This window comes from Mobula hypostoma, chromosome 8 (assembly GCF_963921235.1).
Source record: "Mobula hypostoma chromosome 8, sMobHyp1.1, whole genome shotgun sequence".
Lineage (NCBI taxonomy): Eukaryota > Metazoa > Chordata > Chondrichthyes > Myliobatiformes > Myliobatidae > Mobula > Mobula hypostoma.
The window spans coordinates 144,996,210-145,015,575 of record NC_086104.1 but is presented as its reverse complement, the minus strand read 5'-3'; the positions used below and the strand labels follow the sequence as shown (position 1 = coordinate 145,015,575).

Genomic DNA, 19,366 nt, shown 5'->3' with positions numbered 1-19,366 from the left:
GGAGGCAGATCAGTGGGGAGAGACGAATGGACAAGGGAGTCACATAGGGAGCAATCCCTGCAGGAAGTGGGGCGGCAGGGTGGGGGAGATGTGATTGGTGGTGGGATCCTATTGGAGATGGCGAAAGTTACCGAGAATTAAGTGCTGGATTAGGAAGATACTTGAGTGGTACATGGGGACAAGAGGTACCCTATCCCTAGTGAGGTAGCAAGTAGATGGGGTGAGAGCAAACGTGTGAAATGGAAGAGATGGGGTAAGGGCAGCGTTGATGGTGGCGGGAGGAAAACACCTTTCTTTCTAGAAAGAAGACATCTCATTAGTTCTCGAATGAAAGGCCTCTTCCTGAGAGCAGGTGCAGCAGAGATTGAGGAATTGAGAGAATGGGATGGTGTGGTTTTTACAAGTGACGGTGTGGGAAGAGGTATAGTCCAGTTAGCTGTGTGAATCAGTAGGTTTATAAAAAATGTCAATAGAGAACAGAGATCGAGAAGAGGGAGGTGTCGGCAATGGACCAGGTAAATTTGAGGGCAGAGTGGAAGTTGGACGCAAAGTTGATGAAGCTGACAAGCTCAGCCTGGGTGGAGGAAGCAGCACTAATGCAGTCATTAATGTAGCGTAGACAAAGTTGGGGAGTGATATCACTGTAGGCTTGGAACATGGGCTGTTCCATGTAGCCAACAAAAGTCCAGCATAGCTGGGACCCATGTGAATGCCCATGGCTACACCTTTGGTTTGAAGGAAATGAGAAGAGCCAAAGGAGAAATTATTGAGAGTGAGAGCCAATTCTGCCAGACGGAGGAGAGTGGTGGTAGAGGGGAACCGGTTGGGTCTGGTGTCCAGAAAGAAGCAGAGAGCTTAAGGGCCTTCCTGAGACCTAGCTGGAGCCCATGGCTACATCTTGAGTTTAGAGAAAGTGGGAAATGTCAAAGAAGAAGTTGTTGAGGGTGAGGACCAGTTCTGTCAGAAAGAGGAGGGTGGTGGTGGAGGGAATCTGGTTGTGACTGTTATCAAGAAAGAAATGGAGAACTTAAGGCCTTCTCAGACTATAACAGCAACCCCTTTGTATGCAGCTTTGATGGTGATGTTGGGATCAGTGCAGAGGGATTAAGGTTCAAAGTGGAGAGGAGTGCTGAAGTGGAGTTGGTTGATGTCTCATCAGCAATTAGAAATGAAAAGGTCCAGAGAGAGAATAAGCCACATTGGGGTGTCCAAGAAGATGAAGAGGGTTGGAGACAGGAAAAGAGTCATTGGTGTGGAGTGGGGAGTCCTTACCAAATTTGTGGGCTTGAAGACAGAGGCAGTGGAAGAAGAGGTCGGCGTCATGGTAGGCGAAGAACTCACTGAAGTGCAGGCAAATGAGGGCAAAGGTAAGGCCCTTGCTGAGGGCAGAATGTTTCATCTCAGAGGGGAAGGTGTGAAGACACGGCAAGGATTAAAGCTAGAATCAGGATGATCAAGGACACCTCAATGTCCTTGTGTATTCTATGTAGTCATGCTGCCTTCTGGGCAATGAAAGTAAGGAAGGCTGAATTTGTTTTAGTAAAGACTGTTATGAGTCATGGTGACGATGAATGTATGGACTTTGACTATTTTGGGGTTTGATCTATCTCTGGATCCTTTCTTTGGCCAGGGGCTGGTGGATCTTTGGGGTCTTCTGCGGTGGATGACTCTGGAAGCCAAATCCATTGGGTGTGTTTAGCGTAGAGATTGGGGACATTGAGATTTTGTGCAGAGGGGTTGGAAGGGAGGATGAAGTGGCCATGGTTGCAGGTTCGATGGGCTGTGTGGCTTAGTGCTATATCTGTGTCTTATGATCTTGTTTGGTGTTGGGGGAAGGTTCGGAGGAGATGGGTGGGCACCATGGTGGGGGGGGGGAGGATCGTGGACAGAGCGAAGTTGTTCGACAAAGCGTTTTCCCCCAGAAGTGGAGGGGGATAGGATCTGCTGGTTTCAGTTCAATTTTCCATTCCCATTCTGGCATGTCTGTCCATGGCCTCCTCTGCTACCACAGTGGGGCCTGACTGTGGTTGGAGGAACAGCATCTCGTATCCTATCTGGGTAGCCTCCAGCCTGATGCCATGGGCATTGATTTCTACAACTCATGGTAATGTCTCAACTTTCCCTCTCTTTTTCTGTTCCCCAATCTGGTTCCTCTCTTTTCCCTTCTCTTCTCCTCACCAGCCCATCACACCCCCTGGCAATCTCTTTGTTCCGTGTCCTGCTGCCCTCCGACTGGGCACATGTGCAGTGCTGGGGAAACTTAATTGGTCTGGTGGCATATGTGGAGGAAGTGAACAGTTGATACTTTGGGCAGGGGCACTTCATCAGGGCTGGAAGGGAGGAGGCAGAAGACAATGCGATGAAGAGTACAATTTGGTGGCTGGGACAAAGTGAAGAGCGAGTTGAGTGGGGGCATGATATGGAGAGGTGGAGGGCTGAGGAGGGGATTTTGTCCTCCTGCTGCCATGGCGGATTTCCCCTTTTTCTTTACCTACCGCCCTATGTGCCTCCATCTCAGCACATCATTCTCTATAACTTCTGCCATCTTCATTGGGGTCCTACCACTAGGCACATCTTTCCTTGCCCCCACCCTACACCACCTCTCTCACCAACTTTCAGGGTCATAGGCATCCATTCCAGGTCAGGCGACACTTAACCTACGAGTTTGTCGGGCTCATCTACTGTGTTTAGTACTCCTGGTGTAGGCTCTGCTGCATTGGTTGCATCTGATGTGGATTGGGGATCGCTTCGTCAAGTACCTTTCAACTGAATACCGAGGCTTTAGACCTACTTCGGGCTGCTCCAGGAATTTGGATCCAAGGACTCAGTTTGGTTCAGAATGCTGTTGATGCTGGCTTATGTTGTTTACATTATTTTTGTGGGGGGTTTTCTCTTTCTCTGTGGAACTGGGGGTTGGTCTTTTTTTTAATATTTGATTTCTTTCTGGTTCCTTGCTTTGCGACTGCCTGTAAGTAAACAAATCAAGGTTGTATAACTTATGCACTCTTTGATAGTAATTGCACTTTGAAACTTTGCTTTGTCCGCCACAGGGAGCGGGATTTCCTGGTGGCCATTCATTTTAATTCTACATCCCATTCCCGTTCTAACATTTTCATAAGTGATATCTGAAGAAGGTGGCATCCATCACTAAGGTCCTTCACTACTCCAGGACATGCTCTCTGCTCAATACGTTAGGGACATTTAAGCGACTCTTAGATAAGCACATGCAGGAAAGAAAAATAGAGGGCTCTGTGGGAGCGAAGGGATACATTGATGATGGAGTAGGTTAAAAGGGTCAGCACAATATTGTGGGCCAAAGGGCCTGTACTGTGCTGTACTGTTAATCTTGTATATTGATATGTATTGTGGGTTGTTTTTATTATTATTTTAATTATCTTTTGTGGCAGTTTTTATGCTACATCAGATCTAGAATAACAATTATTTTGTTCTCTTTACACCTATGTACATGAAATGACATTAAGCAATCTTGAATATTGAAAAATCTGCATTTTTTTATTGCAAAATTATGAAAGTTACACATGCTGTATGTATTTGGAACGTTTGATACAATCTTCTGTCAATTTGCTGAACAAGGCAATGCAGTCTTTAATATTATTAGTTCATGGCGTTCACATGAAAGTTCATGTTCGTATTGAGTAGCCTAGGAGTTTGCCAAGTTGCACTACTGCTCACAGAATGGCCAGTGAGATGCTAAAATGCAGTCAGCGCATGTACCCCAGTAATGACTACTGGTACATGAGAGGACCAAAGGACTTCTGTCAGCGTTTACATTTAAAATAATGATGCTTTTTCTCTGCAGCTGAAAGATCTCTAGGCACTGCACTAAAACACCAATATGCAGAGAGTGACTCACAAGATGAATACCAATCTGATGGGGAGGCAGAAAGACAAAGGAGTTCAATACGCCGTGAACAGTTGACTTCTAAATCGCTAAGACGAGGGCAAATGACGAGAAAGAAAGGACCAGGCAAAGTGGTAAGAGACTGAGCTTAAGCATTCAAGCAACAGGGCGTTTAAGAACTTAACTTTCTGAATGGATGTGTTCTTGTGGGTCAGATGAACCTCACCACCAATGAAACGGTTAATGAATCACATCAGTTATAGAAAGAACATTTGGGGAGCATCATAGCCTATCTGCACTGCACCCTGGTGAAGAAGATGAGGCAAGATACTGTACTCTGTGCTGTTATAATATAGAATCGCTTGGTATTGAATATTTGGCTTGTAGAGGTAACTGGTTATAATTGTGTACTTGCATGGTATCTTTTTATTGTGATCTTTACTTGACATCTTTTCCCTTTTGCTTTCTGTTCCTTTGCCAGGGATATAAAGAAGTTATTTGCTCCATTATGCCTGCACTACCATTCAGTAAAATTCTAGTTCATCTTTTACCCCTTTTGATAGTAGCAGGCTTTGCCACAGGTTGAGGAAGTCAAAAGCTAGGGGCAAGGCTTAAGATGAGAGGAGAAAGATTCAAAAGGGACCTGAGGGGTAACTTTTTCACGAGAGGGTAGCAAGTATATAGAGGAAGTTGCTGAGACAGGTACAATAGTATCATTTCAGAAGCATTTGAATGGGGACATGAAGGGATGGGGCTTGATGGGTTTTGGAGAGTTATGGGCCAAAGAGGGAAATTAGAATTTACTTGTAGAGATGGATTTCTTGGTCTGAAGGGCCCTATCCATGCTGTGTTGCTCTCTGACCACTTTCCTGCACTAATACCATATCCCTTGTTCTTTTAATGTCTAAAAATCAATTGTCTTGCATCTATTCAGCAAATGAACACTGTGAAAACCCTTGGATAGGGTATTCTGAAGTTTTATTAGGTGCTAAGCGACAGAATTCCATGTCTGCCCTGAACAGCAAGTCCTTCAGTTTGAACCTTTGATCCTATGGTACCATCATAATGAATCTAAAGCCCTATAAGAATTTTGTATATCGCAATGATATCACCTCACTTATTTACTGTATTTTCCTTTTCTATTTAGAGATGGGCTCATTCTTCTAAACTCTAGAGAACAAGGCAGCAGCAGTCTTACATTTCAGTATTATTTGGTTAACAAGACAGGCAAAGATGCACAAATCTGAAGTCTGTCTACTTAATATTCTTTCCAGCAATCTGTCTGGTGAATCTCCCTTTATAGGAATTATAAGGAGAGTACAATCCTTGCATCATAAAACCAGACCTGTGAACACTGTTCCAGGAGCAATTTCATCGAGGACCCATGACCTTAAAAGTCCATAAGACGTAGGAGTAGTTAGGCCATTTAGCCCATCAATTCTGCTCTGCCATTCCATAATGGCTGATATGTTGTCCCTCTCAACTCCACTCTCCTGCCACCTTTCCAAAACCTTTGCCCTTACTAATCAAGACCCTATCAACCTCCACTTTAAATTACCCAATGATCTGTTGTAAATCTAGTCAAGAAGAAAAGAAGAGCTTACGAAATGTTCAGAAAGCTGGGTAATGATGGAGAGCTAGAAGATTATAAGGCTAGCAGGAATGAGCTTAAGAAAGAAATTAGGAGAGCTGGAAGGGGCCGTGAGAAGGCCTTGGCAGACAGGATTAAGGAAAGCCCCAAAGCATTCTACAAGTATGTTAAGAGCAAGAGGATAAGACATGAGAGAATAGGACCGATCAAGTGTGACAGTGGAAAAGTGTGTATGGAACCAGAGGAGATAGCAAAGGTACTTAATGAGTATTTTGCTTCAGTATTCACTATGGAGAAGGATCTTGGTGATTGTAGGGATGACTTGCAGAAGACTGAAAAGCTTGAGCATGTAGATATTAAGAAAGAGGATGTGCAGGAGCTTTTGGAAAGCATCAAGTTGGGACCAGACGAGATGTATCCCAGGCTACTGTGAGAGGTGAGGAAGGAGATTGCTGAGCCTCTGGCGATGATCTTTGCATCATCAATGAGGATGGGAGAGGTTCTGGAGGATTGGACAGTTGCGGATGTTGTTCCCTTATTCAAGAAAGGGAGTAGAGATAGCCCAGGAAATTATAGGCCAGTGAGTCTAACTTCAGTGGTTGGTAAGTTGATGGAGAAGATCCTGAGAGGCAGGACTTATGAACATTTGGAGAGGCATAATATGATTAGGAATAGTCAGCATGGGTTTGTCAAAGGCAGGTCGTGCCTTACAAGCCTGATTGAATGTTTTGAGGATGTGACTAAACACATTGATGAAGGTAGAGCAGTAGATGTAGTGTATATAGATTTCAGCAAGGCATTTGGCAAGGTACCCCTTGCAAGGCTTATTGAGAAAGTAAGGAGACATGGGATCCAAGGGGAAATTGCTTTGTGGATCCAGAACTGGCTTCCCCACAGAAGGCAAAGTGTGGTTGTAGTGGGGTCATATTCTGCATGGAGGTGCGTCACCTGTGTGTGCCTCAGGGATCTGTTCTGGGACTCGTTCTCTTAGTGATTTTTATAAATGACCTGGATGAAGAAGTGGAGGGATGGGTTAGTTAATTTGCTGATGACACAAAGGTTGGAGGTGTTGTGGATAATGTGGAGGGCTGTCAGGTTACAGCAGGAACATTGATAGGATGCAAAACTGTGCTGAGAACTGGCAGACGGAGCTCAACCCAGATGAGCGTGAGGTGGTTCATTTCGGTAGGTCAAGTATGACAATGTAGTGGTAAGACTCGTGGCAGTGTGGAGGATCAGAGGGATCTTGGGGTCCAAGTCCATGGGACATTCAAAGCTGCTGCACAGGTTGACTCTGTGGTTAAGAAAGCATATGGTGCATTGGCCTTCATCAATCGTGGTATTGAGTTTAGAAGCCGAGAGGTAATGTTGCAGCTATATAGGAACCTGGTCAGACCCCACTGTGTTCAGTTCTGGTCGCCTCACTATAGGAAGGATGTGGAAACCATAGAAAGGGTGCAGAGGAGATTTACAAGGATGTTGCCTGGATTGGGGAGCATGCCTTATGAGAATAGGTTGAGTGAACTTGGCCTTTTTTCCTTGGAACGACAGAGGATGAGAGATGACCTGATAGAGGTGTACAAGATGATGAAAGGCATTGATTGTGTTGATAGTCAGAGGCTTTTTCCAAGGGCTGAAATGGCTAGCATGAGAGGGCACAGTTTTAAGGTGCTTGGAAGTAGATACAGAGGAGATATCAAGGTTAAGTTTTTTACACAGAGTAGTGTGTGCATGGAATGGGCTGACAGCGACGTTGGTGGAGGTGGATACGATAGAGTCTTTTAAGGCAGGGGCCCAATAGTATGTGCTTTGTGGACCGATAGCGGTCCACGGTCTGCAGCCCGGTGGTTGGGGATCACTGTTCTAATGGACTCCTGGACAAGTATATGAAGCTCAGAAAAAACAGAGGGCTATGGGTAACCCTAGGTAATTTCTCAGGTAAGAATATGTTCGGCACGGTTTTGTAGGCTGAAGGGTCTGTATTGAGCTGTAGATTTTCTATGTTTCTATGATTTGGCCTCCATAGCTGTTATTGGCAATGAATTCCACAGATTCACCATTCTCTGGCTCAAAAAATTCCTCCTCATCTCTTTCAACATTTCTGCTCACCCCGCCCCCCCCCCCCACCATTCTTCTAAACTTCAATGGGTACAGACACAGAGCTCCTCATGCATTAACTCTTTCATTTACTCTTTCATTTCTAGGAATATTCTCATGAACCTCCTCTGGAGTCTTCACTATTTTAATCAGAACTACATGCAGTGAAGGACAAAATGTCATTTGTTTCTGTATATGCATGTTTACTTAGTACAGGGACACCTAGGTTCCCAAGAACATCAGCTATCACAGTTGGAATGGGTGAGGGAGCTTGTCTAATTATTTTTCTACCGAAGTACCTGACTGTAATTTTCCACATTCAATTCCTTTTGTAATGTCCTCCTCCATTGGTCTTTTACAGTGGTCCCCCAACCTGCAGGCCACGGACTGGTACCAGGCCGCGAAATGTGCAGTGGTAGCCGGGACGCACCCAGCACATCTTAAGAAAAAAGCCGAAATAAACCAGCTAATGAATTAGGTGCCACCTGGCACGTAAATGTCGGCCCAGATCAGAGGCGATTGCCGATTTTTCACTTGCTCTACGCAATCACCTCTGATCTGGGCCGACATTTACATGCCTGCTGACACACCTAATTAATTAGCTGGTTTATTTCCGCTTTTTTCTTAAGATGTGCTGGGTGCGTCCCGGCTACCTCTGGACCCCTGCATGCTTCACAGCCCAGAGGTTGGGGACCACTGGTCTATTATATACCTCATAGTCCACAGTGTCTCCTAGTTTCCTCTAGCTTTGCATCATCAGCAAACAAGGATATAATGTACTTGGTGACTTGGTAGATTGTAAAGAGCTGGAGCATCAGCTCCTTATGACCACCTAGTCATCACCTCCCAACCTAAAAACATGCATTTTTTTTCCTAACTTTACACATCTTCTCTAACACATGTTGTTCTCAAATGCCATCTGCTCCAATTTTGTTTAATAGCTTGTTATGTTATTCTTTAATGAAGACTTAATGCAAATTCAAATGCACCACTTCCACTGCACTCTCCCCCTTGTTACAAGATCAAATTGAACAGATTTGATTTGCATAATTTCCTTTTGAGGAGTTGATATTTCCTCTGCTCAATCCTTTCATTATTTCCACAATATACCAATTATCACTAGATTCCAGCATTTTCTCCACCACTGATGTCAGCCCTGTTTTGTTCCCCTTCCTTTAAATAGGAGGATGACATCAGCTACTTTATTATTCCCCGTATGAACCACAGCTGGATCTTCCCCCTCCAAGTTCTTATCCAGCCCAGAGGAGACGATTTGAAAGGCAGTCTTTGGGATGCTTGTACTATATCTGAGATGGCATATATTGCCTTTGCTAGACAGTCCCTATTACTACATCACTTTGACTCTTCACAACTTGATTGGCCTACTGTATTGCAATGGTCTGGTCAGTTTTCACATCCTCACTGCTTTCCCTTCTCTTAAATACACAGTTTGGACCATTCCTTACTTTACAGAATTTGAAATCTGTGAACTCCATACTCATTTGTCACTGTAGCCAAGCCTTGTATTACCAGGCATCACTAGCTCTGATTCAGTTATGTTCTCATCCAAAAACATTTCTTTTTCCTTAATAGTTTTCAAATATCAAGCTGCTGTATCCTGCTGCTTAACTTCATTGAAGTGTTAGCTTCCAAACATCCAGGAAGTTTAGACCTAATGAAATTTCAATGCTGCAGTTCCAGCAGGTTGCTTTATGATGCTTTGAGGACCTCTAGTGAGTAAAAATGGGCCTGCACGCTATTTTGATTTTTGAATTACAGTGAATCCCAATTAATTGGGACTATTACATTTTGGCCTAATTAAGCAGCTGCCCCAATTAGCTGAAACTGCATGGAGATAGTTAAAAGGTATTAAAAAAAAAGAAACTACTGTTTAATAGAGTATCAAATTATGTATTTAAATATAATACAGATCAAATTAGAACACTGCCAATGCTAGTACAGTACTATAAAACCATAGTAGTTCTTAATAGTTATCGGCAGAGGAATTCACCTGCTGTACGCTGCCATGTATGGGGTGTCCAGGGAGAAGTAGTGCCACTGGTAAAGGAGCTTATGTTCATTCTGGGACAGCTCTGGGACCTTTGGTCCTCACTGAACACAGCTCTCACCTATGGCTTCAAGTAGTTGTTTGCATGCAACAGCGAGCATACCCTAGTACGCTGCTTCAAAAGATGTGCTAAACTTGGTGAGGGTACCCGAGCAAAGGGCATGATACTGCAACCAAGGAAGACTCCAGTTTGTGACAACTACTTGTACCACTGAACCTGGATTTCCAAGGTTGAGAGTGGCTTTTTGCACACGTTTCTCTTGCACAATGTTTCACTGTCATTACCGATGCAACGGACAACCAAAAAGCTGCCATCTTTTTTTGTCTGGCCAAATGAACTGAATTAGTGCAGATAATAGACTGCCTTCATACTATTCTTTTGATTATTGCATCCTCTAAATCTTCATTTTCATTGTAACATATAAGATTGTTGATACCTTCAAATTCTTAGAAGTTTCTAACTTGAAGTGGTGAAATCGTGTCATTTTCACTCTTTGCATTTCTGGCATCTTAAAAACGCAGTTGAGCATAAAAAATTCTAAATTGTCTTGCTGCTTATTTCTCACAAACTATTAGTGGCAAACATCACTGCTTTTAGAACACGCGAATGTTGCTATTTTAAAAACTGTTCACTCTAAGCACAGTGTAGTGGCTAACGGCCACAAAGTTCCCTCAACTGACGTTAGTTGGAAACTGTTTGGCAACTGTCTCTGTTCCAGTTAACTGGCACAGTGTCCCAAATAAATGAAGTGAATCCCGGCTATTTTCTCGAATGTTTTATTCTTTAAGAATCGTCCCAAATAAGTATCTGCCCTGACCTAATTAACCGGAATCCACCGTATTGTAAAAAGGATGGAATTACTGTGAGAGGGGCAGAAGGGCATAGATTGTGAGGTTCTTGTGGGACATTCGAGAACCAAAATGCACTATTTAAAAATCATAATATTCCATCTTCTCAAGACATTCAAGATATTATTTCAAACAGTATATTGTAACTTTTTTTTTAACTCCAGCAAATGCAAACCTAACCCCTATCCAATCTTTCTTGACAAGGCAACCTGCCCATTTCTGGTATTTGTCTAGTAAACCTCTCAACTGCTTCAATGCTTTCCTTATACAAACAGACAATTTGTCCAGTTCTGCACTCGGCAGTGCCCTACATAACTAAAGCTTGTATTATTTCTGTATTCAGTCCTCCCTGTAATGGTAACATGGGTAACTTACTTACTTGCAGCACCTAAATGTTAACATTTTTTAACGTGCATTAGATGCCCAAATTCAATGCTTCTTAGTGCTGTATAATTTCACCATTTAGATGACACTCTTAATTTTTTTTATTGCCAAAATAGATTATTTCTTTTTTTTTTTCTTTTTTTTTTACACACGTTATGCATAGGTTGCCAGCATTTTGCCCATCATTTATCCAGTCTATGTCCATTTGTATTATGCACTGTTCAGGTTTGGTTTCTTATTCATATTTCATCAGCAAGTATTATCCAATTATTTTGTGTAAATTAAGTCTACGTTGTGACCTTGCACCTTACTGTCTATTTGCACTGTACTTTCCCTGTGCTGTAACTCTTAATTTTGCACTCTATTAATCGTTTTACCTTGTATTACCTCAGTACACCATTGTAATGAACTGGTCCGTATGTAACACAAGTTTTTCATTGTTCTTCAGTATATTTAGCAATAATAAAACAATTATTAAACATTATTTAAATTATAAAATTTTGAGATATTAGTGAAGATCCCTGTAGCACAACACTCATTCCACCTTTACAGCCAGAGCACTCCATTTATGAGACTTCCTATTGGTCAGCCAGTTTATCTATATCAATGTGCTAATTTCCTGAGGAGCTTTCATCTTTCACAGTAATATAGAAATATAGAAACATAGAAAATAGGTGCAGGAGTAGGCCATTCGGCCCTTCGAGCCTGCACCGCCATTCAGTATGATCATGGCTGATCATCCAACTCAGAACCCTGCACCAGCCTTCCCTCCATACCCCCTGACCCCCGTAGCCACAAGGGCCATATCTAACTCCCTCTTAAATATAGCCAATGAACTGGCCTCAACTGTTTCCTGTGGCAGAGAATTCCACACATTCACCACTCTCTGTGTGAAGAAGTTTTTCCTAATCTTGGTCCTAAGAGGCTTCCCCTTTATCCTCAAACTGTGACCCCTCGTTCTGGACTTCCCCAATAGCAGGAACAATCTTCCTGCATCTAGCCTGTCCAATCCCTTTAGGATTTTATACGTTTCAATCAGATCCCCCCTCAATCTTCTAAATTCCAATGAGTATAAGCCTAGTTCATCCAGTCTTTCATCATATGAAAGTCCTACCATCCCAGGAATCAATCTGGTAAACCTTCTTTGTACTCCCTCTATGGCAAGGATGTCTTTCCTCAGAGTAGGGGACCAAAACTGCACACAATACTCCAGGTGTGGTCTCACCAAGGCCTTGTACAATTGCAGTAGTACCTCCCTGCTCCTGTACTCGAATCCTCTTGCTATAAATGCCAGCATACCATTCGCCTTTTTCACCGCCTGCTGTACCTGCATGCCCACTTTCAATGACTGGTGTATAATGACACCCAGGTCTCGTTGCACCTCCCCTTTTCCTAATCGGCCACCATTCAGATAATAATCTGTTTTCCTATTTTCCATAAGTGGATAACTTCACATTTATCCACATTAAATTGCATCTGCCATGAATTTGCCCACTCACCTAACCTATCCAAGTCACCCTGCATCCTCTTGGCATCCTCCTCACAGCTAACACTGCCGCCCAGCTTCGTGTCATCCGCAAACTTGGAGATGCTGCATTTAATTCCCTCATCCAAGTCATTAATATATATTGTAAACATCTGGAGTCCCAGCACTGAGCCTTGCGGTACCCCACTAGGCACTGCCTGCCATTCTGAAAAGGTCCCTTTTATTCCCACTCTTTGCTTCCTGTCTGCCAACCAATTCTCTATCCACATCAATACCTTACCCCCAATACCACGTGCTTTAAGTTTGCACACTAATCTCCTGTGTGGGACCTTGTCAAAAGCTTTTTTGAAAATCCAAATATACCACATCCATTGGTTCTCCCCTATCCACTCTACTAGTTACATCCTCAAAAAATTCTGAGATTCGACAGACATGATTTTCCTTTCACAAATCCATGCTGCCTTTGTCTGATGATTTCACCGCTTTCCAAATGTGCTGTTATCACATCTTTGATAACTGACTCTAGCAGTTTCCCCACCACCAATGTTAGGCTAACCAGTCTATAATTCCCTAGTTTCTCTCTCCCTCCTTTTTTAAAAAGCGGGGTTACATTCGCCACCCTCCAATCCTCAGGAAGTAGTCCAGAATCTAAAGAGTTTTGAAAAATTATCACTAATGCATCCACTATTTCTTGGGCTATTTCCTTGAGCACTCTGGGATGCAGACCATCTGGCCCTGGGGGTTTATCTGCCTTTAATCCCTTCAATTTACCCAACACCACTTCCCTAATAACATGTATTGCCCTCAATTCCTCCATCTCACTGGACCCTCGTCCCCTACTATTTCCGGAAGATTATTTATGTCTTCCTTAGTGAAGACAGAACCAAAGTAATTATTCAATTGGTCTGCCATGTCCTTGCTCCCCATAATCAATTCACCTGTTTCTGTCTGTAGGGGACCTACATTTGTCTTGACCAATCTTTTTCTTTTCACATATCTATAAAAGCTTTTACAGTCAGTTTTTATGTTCCCTGCCAGTTTTCTCTCATAATCATTTTTCCCCTTCCTAATTAAGCCCTTTGTCCTCCTCTGCTGAACTCTGAATTTCTCCCAGTCCTCAGGTGAGCCACTTTTTCTGGCTAATTTGTATGCTTCTTCTTTGGAATTGATACTATCCCTAATTTCCCTTGTCAGCCATGGGTGCACTACCTTCCTTATTTATTCTTTTGCCAAACTGGGATAAGCAATTGTTGTAGTTCATCCATGCAATCTTTAAATGCTTGCCATTGCATATCCACCGTCAACCTTTAAGTGTCATTTGCCAGTCTATCTTAGCTAATTCACGTCTCATACCTTCAAAGTTACCCTTCTTTAAGTTCAGAACCTTTGTTTCTGAATTAACTATGTCACTCTCCATCTTAATGGAGAATTCCACCATATTATGGTCACTCTTACCCAAGGGGCCTCTCACGACAAGATTGCTAATTAACCCTTCCTCATTGCTCAATACCCAGTCTAGAATAGCCTGCTCTCTAGTTGGTTCCTCGACATGTTGGTTCAAAAAACCATCCCGCATACATTCCAAGAAATCCTCTTCCTCAGTACCCTTACCGATTTGGTAATCATTAGTATGGTATCATATCAAATACAAGTTTCCCTTTGTCTGTCCTGACGAAGGGTTCCGGCCCGAAACGTTGACCGATCTTTTGCACGGATGCTGCCCGACCTGCTGAGTTCCTCCAGCGTGTTGTGAGTGTTGCTTTTCCCTTTATCTACAGCACATGTTAAGAAAAGCCAAACTGCACTTCTCTTTAACAAACTATGCTAATCTTGAGTGACTATCCAAAGACTTTAAGCTGCTCTATTGCTTCTAACATTTTCCCTCAGACCAAAGTTAAGCCATCTAAGAACTTTATTCTGAAAGCCTACCTACTTGTTTAGATGCTTTCCTCAATGCACTGAGTAGGAAGGCTTCTGCTTGCAAGCTTCCTAATTCCCAGCAGCTCAAAGCAAGATGCTGGGATTGTTTTAGTATAGAATTCCAGTTTTTGTAACATCTAAAATGCCAATTTCTCTTGTTTTAGGGAATGATAAAAACAGTAAAGTCGGGGTCAAAGAAGAGGATGGTGAAGTCTGGTGTTGACTCTTTATAAACATCAAAAAAAGTAATGTGACATTCAGGACAAGCACTAAACTGCTCAAACCATGGGTAAAAACCACCACTGATGTTTTTAAATTACTGGCAACTTTGAAATAGCCAGGTCTTATTGTGTGATTTGTTTATTGTCAAAGTTAGCCCTTTCAAGTGTTAACTGCTTTAAAGACAGTGGCACAGACTAGACCACAATTAAAGATGCAAAACTGTCATCAAACTGGAAGTGTTGCAGAACTAGTTTGTAACTAAATTTAAAACAGTGAATAAATGGGCACTGCATGTGTGTGAAGAAATTCCTATATTTCCATCTTTTGGTGGATGAAACTTTGTTACCTTCATGACATAAATCTACTATGTATGTGGCTTGTTCCTAGATAGGCAGGACAGCAAGTCACTAAAATGAGCTTGTGTTGATTGCAATCAACAATGTTGAACACTGAATTTTACAGTACTCGCATTTTTAATTTAACTGCAGTTGAGTACCCCTCAATTGGTATTAACACAACTAACTGTTCAGTTTTCTCAGGTACAATCTTGATGGCTCTCAGTGCCTATGGGATAAACTCTCTACTTAAATTGAAACTTTTTTGGCACATATGTATTGGAAATGTAAACACTGCAGTATCAAAATGAAAGGTCTGCTTTTCAGTTTCCATGTTTGTACAAGAGGATGTAATGCGTTGTTGAGTTCAGAAATAATGATGTCAGCAGAGCGGAGTCTGGAGTGTGGTACTACAGGAAAAACTAAAGTCTTAAGAAAATGAAAGCTGGCCGTTTATTGCCGCAATGAGCTGTGAAATGGGCTGAACATCGTGTCTTTTATGCGAGGAGGTCATACAGTTCATCAGTGCCCTGAGACCATTTTCTGCTTCAAACTCCTGCCAAAGGAAATCCTTGTGACCCATTGCAGCTCATTTTCAGTAATTGTTGATGTCTATTTGAACGTCGATACTTTGAGTCATTCAGTTTGTCGGCAACTTCCATTTGTACTCATGCAATTTGTAATCAAAGAAGAACCCATGAAACAGGATAGAAATGGTACATCAGTAGCTTGAGCAGATAATCGAGCTCCAATCTAAATACTGTTAAAAGTAGTACCTGTTTTTTTTTTGTCAGATATTTGAATCTTTCCTCATAACTCTTAACATATTGATATTGTTAGGCATCTAGGATTAAATCTCAATAGAAATTCTTTAAATCCAATCTGTGTCAAAACAGTAATCACGACCAATATTTTAAATTGTTTCCAAGCCAGGTAACTTGTATCTAAATTTAAAATGTCTATGCATATTTCTAAATGTCTATATATTAAAATGTATATTTTCACTTTCCAACCGTTGTACTACTGAAAAATAAATATGACTACCCTAACCTATAAATCCCCTTTCCACTAAGTCTAATGTTATTGGTGCTACATATACAGTACACTGTTTCCCTACATTTCAATGTAGTTTGTACGATAACAAGTGTTAATGCTGAAGTGATGGACAAAAACCTTGTGATAAATCATTGTCCTTTTTGGATAGGTAAATAGTGCCACTGGAGTGCTGCCATGAAGACTGGGAATAACGCAGCAGGCTGCCTCTTTAATATTTCATGTGCTTTTGTTACAAATTGGTGTGGTTCAATAATGTATTAATGTACAGAAGAGGAGTAAAGCACAATGGATTTCCCAGCACAACATCTGGAATGAAATGTGTTGGACAGTCATTTTTTGACACTCTCAATTGAGTTGAATTGCTATTGAAACTTTGAAGATTAATGGAGAGAAGCAGGATTCATTTAAACTATATGTTTTTATGAAATGTAGCAGAATAGATAGCAAATGTGAAGCTCCCCTTGATCAAATTGTGTACTTGACATCACAAGGGAGTTAGTGTGTCACTTGGAATCCTGCTGTGTATTCATTCTTGATAACCCTGTCTCTTCTATTTTGTTGTTATACGATATCCATTGTTTCTTAATCCTTTACTGAGTGGTCTTTTAAATTTTGTTTTCAGAATAAAAGTTGTTGGCTATTAGTATTTTATACCTTGCCTTTTTTTAAACATGTCCTGATTTTATGCAATTGTGTCCAGTAAAAGCTAACTTGGTTAAGACAAAATAACCTTGAATTGGTATGTTTCCTGTGTGGTCACAATTTGATGGTCCAGAAATAACTTGACCATGCTCATCTCAGCTAGCTATGCTTTTGTCTTGCTAGACCACCAGATGGCACCACCATGGTTGAAAATTGAAGAAGGGACAGGAAGCAGTGTCATCTGGGGTGTTAATTATTTGCTCATTTGCCTAACAATTGAAATGTGCAAAATACCATTTGCAACAGTGCAATGTCTCTTCAATCTTTAAGATTTGTTTCATTGTTTCCAATGAGAAAGAGGTCCTATAGGCTTCCTTTGAAAGAAAGTTTTGCATATTAGGAATTGCATGTTTTGTTGAGTACAAGATCTAAAAATTGCAAGGGAATCCTGTGGAAGGCAGAGTTTCACGGTTGCTTGCGATTCTTCCAACGTGTTTTTGCTGTAAGTTTTCTTACTGAGTTTTGCTTTCTTCATCTGCAATGCAGCTAAGTACAAAGCAGCAACAACAAAAGTGATAAAGATTTGAACTACTAATCTTTGTTCCAGAATATTTGGACCTGGGAAGCCATATGAATATTCCCAGGAATGCCTAGAGTGAGCCATTGAAACAACCCAATGCTCTCCCTCCAAGGCATTTTTGAAAGCTAAAAACAAATCTTAATAATTGTGGTAGCATTGTCATTCAGTACTGTATCTTGGAAATTACTTTTATGCAATCACTTTGTACATGAAGTTTGGCTTGTAACTTTAATTTCCTCCCTTAGGATAATGAGATGCTTACCTTTTTGTTTGTTTTGTTCTGTGCCTTTGCAAGCCTTGGCACACAACTACAATGGAGCCTCCAGACTGGAGCCTGTCTCAGACATTTGCTCCTGATAGGTATTTGGATTGGGAGAGGCTGCTAATACTTGGTCTCTATAATGAGCAATTTCAGAATAAAAGCCAGTCAGAGACCACTAGAAGAAAACTCTCTAAATTTTTCTTATAGTACAAGAGGAACTCAAGTTTTGGTAAGTTTGGAATTTAATTTGGGTGTTGAATGACAGTTGACTTCTTCAGAGGAACCTTGTGCCATGTGCACCATATGAAAGTGACCTTCATATTCAATGACTTTGTCAGTCAGTTCTTTTGCTGTTAACCCATTCCATTCCATCGTCTACCTTTCCTGAAAAGACGTGTTCAATTTGCTGTCTTTGCAGTTGCCCTTGGGCATCGCATACAAGTTGCCATTTGATTTGCCTGGGTTGTTAGGCTCTCAATGCAAATGTGTAGCCGGATATGTGTAGTTCGTTACTCATTCAATATCTAGTAAGTCAGTTCAAATCTTCAACCAGCTTTTTCTACCTGACCAGTTGGTAGAACTATTAAACTATTTTATTTCTAGATATTGAACTTCAAAAATGTACTTGGTGCAGCTTAAAATTCTTGTATGTGAGAGAAGTGATACATTGAAGTCCCTGCATGAATACACAAAACATCACACAACGCTATTTTAGTAATGGAGAACCTTCCCCAATGCCTCCTAAATATTTTTCACTGAATGTTGGCAAAACATACTCAATTGATTATCAGATTTTAAAACAAGTACAGGAGCAACAAACCAAGGTGTATGGGTCACACATTACAGTGCAGGGACAGCTCAAGAAAGTATGAGTCTTAAAGTAATACAGCATAGAAACCAGACCTTCAGCCCTGACATCTGAGCTAACCATCATGTACCCATCTATACTAATCCCATTTGCTCAGTAGCTATTTGTGCTTTAGCTATTTAAATTCCTGTCCTGATCTTGTCAAATGTTATAAGGGTACCTATTGCTGTCACCAACTCCTTGCCATCTGATCCAGATTGAATCCACCCTTTGGATGAAAAACCTATTTCCTCAGTATCTCTCAACCTTGTTACATCACTCATCTAAAATAATGCCTTGCAAAAACTTCCTAAACACCTGTCTATTAATAGCCCTCGTAATCTTTTAAACTTTTCAGGTTTTTCCCCTCTCAACAGCATCTGCTCAAGGGAATACAAACCCATCCTTTCTGGTCTTGTTTCATAACCTGAAGCATTCCGTCCCAGGCAACAGCCTGATGAATTAACTCTGCACATTCTCCAGTACAATCATGCTCTTCTGACCAGAATTGGACAGGACTGTGACCCAAGCAAAATTAAATGAAGTTATACCATGACATCAGTACTCTCGTATTCCATATACACCAGTTGATGAAGGTAAGCATCAGCATGCCCTTTTTTCTTAATTGGGGTTTGAAGAAAAACAATAAGGAATCAGGAGTTGGAAGCAGAGTACAAAAGCAAAGGGGTTAAGTCTATGTCTAGTCCAGGGGCTCTCAACCCTTTTTATGCTATGGACCAAAACCATTAGGTAAGGGGTCAGTGGACTCCCAGGATGGGAACCCCTGCTCTAGAAATTGGAATATAGTATTTGCAATGAAACCATCAAATTCTAGTTGTGTTTTAGGGAAAATGCAAAGTCCTTGGAGACATTCTAGGAAAAATCCTACTAGATAATCCTGAGAAAGAGATTTTGCCAGTCCTGACGAAGGGTCTTGGCCTGAAACGTCAACTGTACCTCTTCCTAGAGATGCTGCGTTCACCAGCAACTTGACAACTGGGTTCAGATCTAGAAGATAATAAGTTTAGGGTAATTGGAGGAAAAAATACTTGAGATTGTGCAAGAAGAGCCATTTTCATTCTGAAGTGAATGTAGACACAGAACAGCACAGGAACAGGCCGTGCCTGACTGTATTTTACATACCACCAAAAGCTGCCATTAATCA

General features: G+C 41.6%; 1 protein-coding gene across 3 annotated transcripts in view; it reads left to right on the top strand.

Annotated features, from left to right (window-relative positions):
- Positions 1-16,513, top strand: part of LOC134350282 (receptor expression-enhancing protein 1-like) — a 66,419-nt gene extending 49,906 nt beyond the window's left edge. For 2 of the 3 annotated variants that reach the window (XM_063055317.1, XM_063055315.1), the window contains exons 7-9: positions 3,821-3,996; positions 4,344-4,389; positions 14,422-16,513. In XM_063055317.1, coding sequence (XP_062911387.1) covers positions 3,821-3,996; positions 4,344-4,389; positions 14,422-14,480 — 281 coding nt within the window. In that variant the 3' untranslated portion in view covers positions 14,481-16,513. The remainder of the gene's footprint in view (positions 1-3,820; positions 3,997-4,343; positions 4,390-14,421) is intronic. The other variant, XM_063055316.1, reaches the window with a different exon arrangement.
- The last annotated feature ends 2,853 nt before the right edge of the window (positions 16,514-19,366 follow it).